The following is an 11,540-nucleotide window of genomic DNA, read 5'->3' as shown; positions in this document are numbered from 1 at the left end:
GCTTAAAACACAGTAAACAAAGGGTAGGAATAAATGTTGGTTTTTGGAATGGAGAGAGGTAAAGGAGTGGCAGCCCCAGGGGTCTGTACTGGGACTAGTAGTGTATTCATAAAAGTGAGCTTGAAAAATGAGTAAGCCGTCAGGGGGCAAAGTTTGCACATGACACAAAAATAGCTCAAGGCTCAAGCAGACTGAACAGAGCAAACAAAAGGACCTCCCAGCACTGAGTGACTGGGCTACACATTGGCAGACTTAAGTTAGTGTTGAGAAATGCAAAGTAACTTATTTGGAAAAACAGTCTTGAGTATAGTATCAGAGGGGTAGCCGTGTTAGTCTGGATCTGTAGAGCAACGAAGGGTCCTGTGGCACCTTATAGACTAACAGAAAAGTTTAGAGCATGAGCTTTCGTGAGTTAACTGAAGAAGTGAGTTAACTCACAAAAGCTCATGCTCTAAACTTTTCTGTTAGTCTATAAGGTGCCACAGGAGTCTTGAGTATACACACTCAATGACGGATTTAACTGAACTATTAGCACTTAAAGATCTCAGGGTCACTGCGGACAGTTCCCTGAAAAAATATCCTTAAGGGATAGGAAAAGACAGAACATGTACTGCCTCTAAGGGCAACAAAAAGAACTAGGGAATGTCTGCCCTGTAAGGATAAACTAATAAGACTAGGATTTTTCAGCTGGGACAAACAAGATTACTAAGAGGGAGTATGACAGGTCTATAAAAATCACAAATGGGATGGAGAAATTGCTATTACTTTTATAGGACGAGGGGGGTCACCAAATCAAAGTAAGAGGCAGCAGGTTTTTAAAAAATTATTTCCTCCCACAAAGCAGGGTCAATGGGTGGAAATTCCTTCCCAGATGTTGAAGGCCAAGGCCAACAGGGTTCAAAATGAACTAAAGTCATAGAGGATAGTTCCATCACTGTCTATTAACCAAGATGGAATCCCTAGCCTTTGTTCTCAAGAAGCTGGGAATGCATCCCTTGATTCCCTGTTCCATTCATTCCCTTGGGCATCTGGCATGGGCCAGTCAGAAGACAAGATACTAGGCTAGATAGCCCTTGGTCTGATGCTGACAGCCATTCTTATGATCTGGTCTAATCCTAGATCCCTCCTTAGTAGGGACAGTCAGTGTCATGAGGTGGACTTACAACCTGCCATGTCTTCAGCTGCTCTGGAAGACGGCAGCAGGGGCAGTCAAATCAAGGCCATTGAAGTCCATGGTTTTTCCCTTGTATTTGGATGGCTGAAGGCCAGGCCACAGAAGCTCATTCTCTGGCAGGCATCTTTTAAGATCTTAAGCCGATACTACTTATACCAAGTGGAGTGAATCAGACCAGAGCCCAGGACTGGTTTCCAGAATTTGGCTTTACTTTGCAGTACAGAAATCATTTGAGCCTTTTCGAGAGACATCAGAACCAGAGGCTCCGTCATATCGATACTGCAGTGCAGTTTGGTCCATCCAAAGAGCCAGAGGGTACAGAAATTACTTTCACATCATGCCTGCTTTGTAATTTGTTCTCTCAATTTTATTAGATTGACACACAAAGGAACCTTAGGCACAGCTGTCCCAGCTGACGTAAACTGTATGAGAAGCTTACGGGTGGGTTATGTTCTGTGCCTAAAAACTATGCCAACATTTGCTGCTACAATAGATGTGGGCTTTGTCCATAATACAACTTGCCACAAAGTTAAGATTGATGGGAAAGACTTTAGGGATGCTGTCCACAATAACGAAGTGCTGGGTTTAGAGTTTTCTTGGGATCGGGTCTGAATGGCATCGGTCAAGTTCACTGATCCACCAGAAGCAGCACATAATTGGGAAACAAGTTTACAAATGATTAAAGATACAAAGGTAACGTGTCAATGAGTTATTTCAATTTGCAACAAAGTCTAGGTCTTCAGAAAAAAAAAAAAATTCAGTCGTCTGCTTTTTGCTGACAAGTTAGTGAACAGTTAGATCAGTGTCAGTAATTAGCCAGATTCTGGACAGCAGCCCTACTAGAATGAAATTAACACATGATATCCAAAAGGGGAGCATTTACCAGTGCAGTACTCTTCAGTCTCTCAGAGATGTGATTACAAAAGCAGGCCTTACAATATTGAGTTTCATACAATGTTCATTAAGTTCCTTATATTCATATTAGCCGATTTAATTTCTCCTAATTAGACATTAGCTCATTACTGCTGCTCCTCCTCCCCATAGATATCATTCTTCTTGCGTTTCATCTCTTCAAAGTCGAACTCTGAGCCCATCATCCTCTTATAAATATCTTTGATGTCATCACACGTCGTCTCAAAGTGAGTGGTAGCATCGTAGGTGCGAGAAATAAAGATCTGGAAAAATAAGTTTTCAGGCTTAGTGGCTGGAAATGGGCCCCTTCCCTGGGCAAGCCAGTTGATAGTTTCATACTAACCTGGCTTTCGGTTCCCAAGTCAGTAGGCGCAAACAGATCGCTGATGCTAACAAACCTGTGAAAGAACATTGTTTTCAGAAAGCTGTCAAGTCAGGGGTGGGGAAAACGTTTTTGGGTCAGGGGCTACTGAAGTCTGTCAAGGGTTGGGGGGCCACACCAAGGGAGAAGCATCTCACCTTACTGACCTGGCCTCATTCACACAACTCAGGGCATCAAGGGTTCTCAGGCTCTGATGGAGGAGGAGGCGCAGAGATTCAGGCTTCTCCCCAGGGCCAGATTAACTCTCCTGTGGGCTCAGGGCTAGGTGATTTGGGGGAACTCCCAGGCTTTGGGGCAAGACCAGAAATTAGGGGTTCTGCGCACAGGAGCAGGACACTGGAGAGGAGGTGAAGGGTCTGGGAAGGAGGTAGGGTGCAGAAGCTGCCTGGCAGTGGGAGCACAGCAGTAGGCAGGGAATTGGAGCACTTACCAGGGGACACAGGTGGCTCTCCACCACCCTCCCATTGGCAGCTCAGAGGTGAGCCATGGGCCAGAGCTTCCCTGCGCTGCTCCTGCTCCACCAGCAGGGGGAGCACGGGGAAGGGGAATGGCAGTGCATGGAGCCACTTTCTTGCCCCCGCACCCCAGGCAGAGCTGGCCACACACAGGCTTTACCACTGGCTCCCCTGCTGGGGGAAGCTGGTGCTCACACTCCAGGGTGCCGAGGCTCAACGGACTTGCTGAGGAACTGGACCACCAGCGCTGGCTCATCCTGCTGCGGGGGAAAGCCCCAAGCCTTGCCGCAGGCTGGATCCAGCCCACAGCTTCCCCATCCTGGTTTTAAATGCCACCTGACATCTCAAATCCCAGCCACTCAGCTAAGGTGCACGAATGCAAGAGCTGGGTGAAGTGGTAAGAAGACCAATCGCCAAAGCCTGGGGCAGTAAGTGCACCCGAGGCAGCTTTCAGCGCTAGCACAAGGCACTGGTGCAATTGTATGGGGAGCGAGGACGTAATCTGACTGGGTATTCCGATGACAGATTCCACTACAGTCCTGGACGTGTATACTGATCTTCCAGCCTCCCTCGGCTGCCCCGTGACCTCTCTGTCGGAATATAGTCAGAAGAGACCCAGGCTGGTGTACATGCATCAAGCTTTGCCGCCAGTTAATTAGTTCACTGGGCTAGCACAGTAATCGCTAACAGACGATAAGGCTGCCAGTCTGCCTCAGAGTCCAGGCCCTCTGATTCTGCAGCCCCAGACTAACCACATCAGCTACTGGGGCAGCCCCAGACCCCCTCCCAGCAGCAGCAGGAGTTTAGGTATAGCAGGGCTGGGGTAGGGACGCAGACTCCAGGTGGACCCCAGAAGTGGCGGGGCCAGGCAGCTCTGTGCACTGCTTCCGCCTTTCAGAGCCACCACTGCAGCTTGCATTGGCCATAGGGCCTGGCCAGCTAAGCAGGCACCTCCCGACAATGCCTCCGCCTAGGAGCAAGGAACACGCTGCCGCTTCCACGGAGCTTCGCAGCCAGGCAGGGAGCGGCAGTCCCTCTAACTTTTCCTGAGCCTGAGCAGAATAGTGTAGGTCAGAAAATTCAGGGCAGAGGTTATATACGACACCACCTTCGCATTGGCACACCTAGCAGAATGTATGTGGCAGGAGTGGGGCCAAGGAGTTTGAGCGCAAGGTGGAGCACAGGGCTAGTGCAGGAGTGGGGAGGACTCCAGGCTCTGGGTTTGGATGCAAGAGGGTGCTTGGGGTGGGGTGCTGACACACACACACACACACACACACACACACACACACACACACACACACACACACTCCTAGTGCCCCCAACTAGCAGCAGCAGTTTCAGGACTTGAGGAGAAATCGCACCCTGCTGCAGCTGAGCCAGGCTTTGGGGGAAGCGGTGTAGCTTCAAGAGAACTTAGGTGAGGAGCCTGCCAGCCCCACCAGTCAAGGTTAAGTCTAGGGTTTAGGAGTACAAGTCATGGGCCACAAATTTTTGTTTCCTGCCTGTGACCGGTCCATGACTTTCACTGAAAGTACCCGGGACTGAAACACAGCCTCACGTATGAGCGGCCGGACAGCGGGTGTAGGGCAGGACGCTTACTTCTGTTCAATAGGCTCCAGCAGCTCCAAGGCTGGTTTGATTTCTTTCTCTGGGTCGTTCGTTTCCACAGTCGTACTCGCAATAGCAATGTACTTCCCTTGTGCCGCCACGTTGTGTGCAGACGAGATCATGCAAACATAGATATCTAGGAAGACATGAAAGCAATCAGCATCGTTTGAGCCAACTGAGAAGAGCTAGGGAAATGCTGGCAGTGACTTAAGACGTGAGCCGGTTCACTCATCTGCTGCACACACAGGATGTGGATTCACGTTCCTGGTTTCCTCTTTTTCCTCCAAGAACCTGCTGCACTCAAGTCTCATCTGAGATCTAGCGACAGCTCTTTGGGGCAACAATTGTCCTGTTACATGCTAGTCTGACCTCCGCATACATCGGGCCCTTTCCGAGGCGTGCAGCAGGTTTTTATAAAACCACATCTACTACTTGGAATTATGCAACACCCTGTGGTGATCTATCACCACAAAACCCCATCAGCTGATTGCACCATGAACCAAATTTAGCCCTCTGCCATCAGTGCTCAAGCAGGGGGAGACAATAACCAACAGCAATAAAAGAGGTGACCTGTCTCATCAGGCCTGTCATCTGAATTGCAACCTGGGCTGACCCCACTGCACCACATATAAACCAGGACTCAAGAACCGTTCAAGTTTTAAGCATAACTATTTCCTGCTTTAAGCGGAATTAGGAGCAGCAAATGCCACACTCTGGCTCACGCACTTGCACAATTCTGCACTGCAAACCCTTGGATGCTTTGAGTCAGAGGTGTGATGGGAATATGAAAGCCCAGGTCTGCCCACCCGCCACAAAACAACAACAGTCTGAAATACCAACTTCACCTACACCTTTTGGGGTTTTGATGTAGTACTTGGGTCTTGGCACTTCAGGTACAGAGGGCCCTCTCTAGAGGATGGGCGGGCAGCAGGCAATAAACTCAGGTCCATAAAGCACCTGGATATTTATCCTGGGGAGACTGATAGGCTTTGCACACCTAGATAGTAGCATCACTCACAGAAGCTGCCAGCAGTCATCTCCCTCAGAAGCCAATCAAGCTTCTAAGTCAAGGGAGAGACTAGGAATGGAGGTGGGAGACCACCAGGAATTACTGCCATGGGATGCTGCGACAACCTGGAACATACATTGCCTGCTCTGCTTCCTGAGGTTAAGTTGGAAAAAATGCTGGACATAAGAGACAGGGATCTCAGCTGCATAATGCACCCAGCAGCATTAAAGATATGCACATGCCACCATGTCTGTATTCTGTCCCCAGTGAGAAATTCCACATTTCACACATGTGGGGTCAGGGAAGGAGCTAGATCATGAGGACCCCAAGGGGAAGCACATGAGCACCATTAAAAGAAAAGGGACCTTGTTCTTTGTGCGAGTGAGTTCTTGAACTTACTGAACTCTGAATTGTTTAAGTGTCTTCCTCTATGATCAAGGAAGCTACAGACTTTCATTTGACCCAGCAGAGGCAAGTTCACTTACCACGGATTAACAACGACCATGCCAATTTAAGTGCCAAGAGCCTATAGCAACACCCTTATGCGCAGACATTTAACAGCCACCCTTCCCCACACACCTGATTTCCGGTTGACCTGGTTCTGTGGAATGATGATCTGGCAGGAATTGGCATCATTTGTGTTCTTGATTGGGTGGCTTAAGATACAGATCACTCGAATCACTTGGCCAACTTTTGTTACACGATCTGGGACATAACTGGGGTCACAGATGAGTTGTTTGCAGCGAGCAATCTGCCAAGTAGACAGACAGACAATGTACAATCTTATATTCCTCCACGGAAGAATACACATTCTCCCAGACGTTCTCAAGCACAGAAGAGCCTCATCAGTTCGAGCGAGTGATGCTAAGAGACACCCCACTGCTGACCAGCAACAAAATACCTATCTAAGATTTAGTTCCTCGGGGAGGTTGCTTCCAGAAGACTAGCCTGACTATCTAGTACCACATCAGATTTTCACAGCAGAGAAGTAAATGCTTCGAGCAGCAAAGCCTCCAATAATATGAAGCATTCCATTTCAGAGCGATTTTCCTGTGTCATAGGTTTGTATTCCACCTTCAGCAGGTGACTTGTCTACAGCCAAGGTCTTCCAACATTTGTGTTGCATGTTGTCATTTCAATACAAGTCATTATATGAAACTTTACAGAGACATTCTTATACTCAGTCGAGCTATATGCACGAACCACGAAAAAGTTAGAAATTAATGCATGCTACAAAGTTTTGTTTCCTTAAATCAGATGTTTGAGTGTTCCACATTTATATTGTGAAATCTTACGGATGCATTGATAGTAGGAATGTAAGGACACCGAATGTAATTGCCCCATTGGCACCAGAGGGATTAAAGTTTATGAATACAACTCTCCAGTCAGAGAGACTGTTTTGGGTATTTGGAAATAGTATTTAAGCACAAGTTAGATATTTTCTATATACAGCATACTTTAGAGTTTCATTTGGATTCACCTTGGTATTGTACTGTTTAAGGATTCCGGTGATTATATCTGTATTATAGGAGCTAGTCAGCATGTGAGAAATTCAATTTGCCCTGTAAAATTGCAAGCAAACTAGCAGATGATTGAAGTGTATTTACAGCTTCCACTAGATATAGACAAATATTTCCTCCCTGGGCTGGCAAATTCTGATGGCTGTATGAAGGTGATTTACTGTGCATGTGGGAAACCGTAAGGAAGTTCAGTGCCAGAAATTAATACACAAGCAATTAATGCATCTAAATATAAAGAAAAAAAAAAATCAAATTCACACTTTGGTTAGATGTACAAATAGCTGCAAGCAAAAAAAAAAAAAAAAAAAAAGTGTCTGGTTTTGATTGACCTGCCTCCTCAGCTTTCAGTTAGCACAATATCCCGACATACATCTAGCGTTAAGATTTAACATAAAATGCATCTGAAGTTATTTTCCAAGCAGTATCTGTGGCTCAGCTGTGGTTTGGAGTTTGTCTTTTTATCATATCACTTCAGTAGCACAGCTTTTGGGGCTTAAAAGAAATGTTGAGATTGAGGCAAAAATCCTGACAAGTTTACAATCTGCTGGCTCAACCTGGTTTGTACATGTGCCAAACCTCAGCTACCCAGACACTATGCTTGCTCTTGCATTAATGCAGACAGGAGGTATAAACAGCAAGCATTGGAGGAAAACTATGCTTAAGCATTACAGTACCTCTCCTTCAGATTTCACACCAACCACTTTGCCATTTTCTATCACAATCTCTTCAATCGGCTTGTTCAGCATGTAGGTGCCGCCGTAAATAGCACTTAGCCTACAAAAAATGACAACACTTTCAGCATAACAAAGCCTCATGTTTGCTACAGCCTTCTTATAGCTAATTGTGCTTTCACTCTGCCTTAGACTGCTGGCTACACTGGAAGTAACTGAGCTTCTGATAACAGTTTCCTCACCTGCTAAAGGAGTCAGATCCTGCAGGTTTGGAGAAGAAAAAAAAAAAAAATAGTCCTTTCAGCCCCCGCCACTGGCCCACCTTGTCCAGAAAACATGCCCAAGCCGAGATGAGACTATGCCTCGGTAGGCTATTTAAAACTGCCAGTGAACATTTAATTTGGAGCCAGAGGCATCCTTCCTGTAACTCAAAAATCTGGGGGTAGTTTTACTGCCGAGGATGTCAGTAAACATAGTTCAGTGACGTCTTCCCAAATCCCACCCCCACACTCTCCCAAATACGTATTAGAAAATTCATGCCTTGGCTAGAACTGCAACTGGTCTAAAAACTTACTTTTCAGTTGCAGTCTCTTATGTCAAATATTGCGAGGACAATAAAACAAAACTTGAGCAGCTTTTTAAAATTGCACGGGAATTCCTGAAAGCATGAATTCAGAGCAGGGACTGGCCGTGTCGATCGTGATTCAAGGGCAGTCAACTTAAGGCCAAAAGGATGCTGCAGTAAACTAGCAAGACACCAGCCGGTACAAATCGTAGCCTTGACTTGTCCGAAGTATCTGCAGACAACTATTAGCACTTGTACTTGCAACTACTTCATAATCTGAAAGTTTAAGATTCTTTTAGCTTAAAATTAAGATTCTTCTTCATTTGAAAAATCTGAAGTGGATCTTTCCCGTGAAAGCTCATTACCTAATGAACGTTAAGTCTTTATGGTGCTACAGGACTGCTTGCTTTTTTTTTGTTCAATCCCTATGCGTACCTCTACCCCACCCCTCCTTTCAGAAACACCATGCTGCCCTCTTCCTGCTCCCAGGTGATGCTACCCACCCCACACAGTGGGACTGACCTAGAAAGGAGAGGGAAGCTAGAGAAGATGCTTTTTAATAGTTAAAATTGGTCTCCGCAGAGTTTGTGCATGAGAGTCAATACAGTTGATACAGGAGACAAGTGACTCATCCCCAGAACTCAGTCCTCACCTTGCAAATCCCTGTGGCAGCTCTCCAAGGCCATAAAGGGGATAAAGGTATGGGCTTTTCCCATATCTAGCCAGAGACTCGCTGTAAAGTTTAATCCTGTTGATTGTTTCTTGGCATGGCTGATCTAGGTAGCTGCAAAGAGAGAATCAGGGCTGTAAAAAGTGTTTAGTGATGTGAGCTGCTGTTTACTCAGACCCAAGGTGGTCTTAGCTGGCGGGGGGGTGGGTGCTTTCAGGAGTCAATATCCATCCCCTCCATGAAATTATGCACCCCATGCTTCCCCCACCTCTATCATTTCCCCTTAAAAGCTTATGCTTGAGAGGTCTTGGTCAGGCTGAAAGGGAAGAGAACATTTTATCCAGTGTACAATCAAAAAGCTCATTTAAGCCTCCAAGTAACTCTAGGTTCCTTTCACAAGCAGAATTATCCTCTCATCAGTATGGAGAACCCTGTGTTTAAAGACTCCATTGCAACACTCAAGGATGCGACATCAGATTTACCTCAAGATAGAAATATCTGTGTCTACTGGAGGCAGTCAGTTGCTCTACAAAGGATTCACCCCCATGCAAGCAGTACAATCTCAGCTTACTATTCACTGGCTTCGCATGAAACAAACCCATACTTACTCATCAGTTCTGTAGAGTGCAAGGGCATGGCCTGTGAAGTCTATAACATCTTGGCCCAGATCAAACTTTTTATACACATCTCTCATGGTGGTCTTCTTAGGATCAACTCCTTCAAAAGTTCGGGGGTCATTTTCATCAAAGTTGGCAACGTACACTAAGAATTTTCTGAATCGGCGTTTTTCAAACAAGCCCATTAAACCTACAAATACAAGAATTAGATCAGAAATGAGAAGCAAGTAATTTAAGCTACTCTGAAGGCCCCTTCAAAAGTACAGCTTCCATCCAGTTCCTTGGCAAAGGCCATGGAGTATTACAAACAGAGAGGGGAAGGGCTTTGTTGAGCCCTACACAGTATAAGAAAAGTTTACACTTGAATCTTTCCTCACACTACGGGCTAAGTTAACGTGGCAGAGTAAGTAGTAACCACTCGGGCTGCTGAGGCTGAAAACCCGGCTAAGCATGGAAAACCAGTCTGCTTAACGCTGGCAGTTGCCATAGGAACCGTCTGTTAAGAAGGATGCCAGAAGTGCCCGATGCCACTCAGAGACAAGAAGAACAGCCGCCACATCCTATATGTAGCCTGGCTTCCATTCCTTCCAGTCACGGGGAGAGGAGAGGGAAACTACCTGACTGTAGTTGGCGAGCGTTTCTGGCCCAGTCTAAGGCTACATTTACACTACCCTGGAAGATCAAGGGGTTGATCTTCCGGGGTTTGATTTCACGCATCTAGCACGGACGTGTGAAACTGACCTCTCAGGGGTCGCAGTCGACATCTGTACTCCTTGGTGAGCTTCCCCAGTATAAACAGCCAAGTGAGCCAAGCACAGATACGTCTATTTTAGCAACAACAACTGCCATAGCTAGAATTACGTACACACTTTGTCCAGTGTAGGACATAACACACACAGACTTGGCTTGTTTGAAGCTACGTCCTACTGCTTTCAAAAGGAGAGTCAGCTTCACTCCAATTCAGTACACTGGGAACAGTTAGACCCTTCCACAGCATTTGGCTCCTACCCAAAAGGCTAGCTCCTGCCCGTCCTGCTACCAGCTTTCCCAAAACTGAAGGCCCGAAACGAGCATAATCGCTCCAGTGCTGTTGTGGGCAGAACCAAAAGGTAGTCCATCACTGTCACGTTGTCAGAGCAGGAGCATTAAAGCAGTTTGCATATTTGCACATAATGCAATGTCTGTCTAGTCAGTTTGCATTTGAGAAGATCGTTAGAACAACTTTAAGGAACTGATGTCTGTGGCCTTGTCTACTCTAATATCCCCTGTCCAGGTACCCTACGCAACTTCAACTATGCAAATAGAGCTGATGTCGACATCTTTACCGCATGGGAGATGCCATGGTAAGTGCCAGCAAGGGCTGCTCTCCCATCAACTCCGGCTACTCCTCCTGTCCTGGTGCAGTATCGGAGTCGAAGGGAGAGTGCTCTGTGATTGCTTTTTATTGTGTCTGCTCAGACAAAAATCCAACTGCTGGTGGATCGATCACTGTAGCATCGACCCACTGCATAGTTGAGACAAGGCCTCAGGTCCCCACACTTGTCAGAGATGGCCATGCAACTGACCCACGCAAGCAGCTACAGGGACGCGACTTACAAGCCAGAAGGATTCACCTTTGATGATATCAAGTGTGTTCTGCAATAGACAGGTGCACGGGCCCCTGGACATGATATTTGATCACCCGCAATGGGGCTGAAAGAACTAGAGATCTACTCAAATAACTTCCTGTGCATGCATCTTCTCTGCTTAATGCCACGTAAGAGAGCAAGTGCTGGGCGACACTATGAGGGCAGGTTCATCTATATTGCTCTGAAGGCAAGAACACTCAGAGAGGAAGTGAAGCCAGTGTTCTTGCTTCTACGTGGGGAAGAATTCTTCCCTCACCCAGCTACTGCCTCCTTGGGAGCTGGATGGACTACAGCACAAGACCATCAGTATTGCTGTAGCATCTACA

At 46.6% G+C, this 11,540-nt stretch overlaps 1 protein-coding gene across 1 annotated transcript in view; it reads right to left on the bottom strand.

Annotated features, from left to right (window-relative positions):
* Nucleotides 1-1,362: 1,362 nt before the first annotated feature.
* Nucleotides 1,363-11,540, bottom strand: part of GDI2 (GDP dissociation inhibitor 2) — a 40,870-nt gene continuing 30,692 nt past the window's right edge. The window contains exons 5-11 of the mRNA XM_074976126.1: nt 9,578-9,776; nt 8,952-9,083; nt 7,738-7,837; nt 6,123-6,294; nt 4,526-4,670; nt 2,430-2,484; nt 1,363-2,349 (exon numbers count right to left, since the gene is read on the bottom strand). Of these exons, the coding sequence (XP_074832227.1) occupies nt 2,194-2,349; nt 2,430-2,484; nt 4,526-4,670; nt 6,123-6,294; nt 7,738-7,837; nt 8,952-9,083; nt 9,578-9,776 (959 nt within the window). The 3' untranslated portion in view covers nt 1,363-2,193. The remainder of the gene's footprint in view (nt 2,350-2,429; nt 2,485-4,525; nt 4,671-6,122; nt 6,295-7,737; nt 7,838-8,951; nt 9,084-9,577; nt 9,777-11,540) is intronic.

The sequence above is a fragment of the Carettochelys insculpta genome, chromosome 1, assembly GCF_033958435.1.
Source record: "Carettochelys insculpta isolate YL-2023 chromosome 1, ASM3395843v1, whole genome shotgun sequence".
NCBI lineage: Eukaryota > Metazoa > Chordata > Testudines > Carettochelyidae > Carettochelys > Carettochelys insculpta.
Note: the sequence above shows the minus strand (reverse complement) of the source record. Positions and strands in the feature narration are given on the sequence as shown.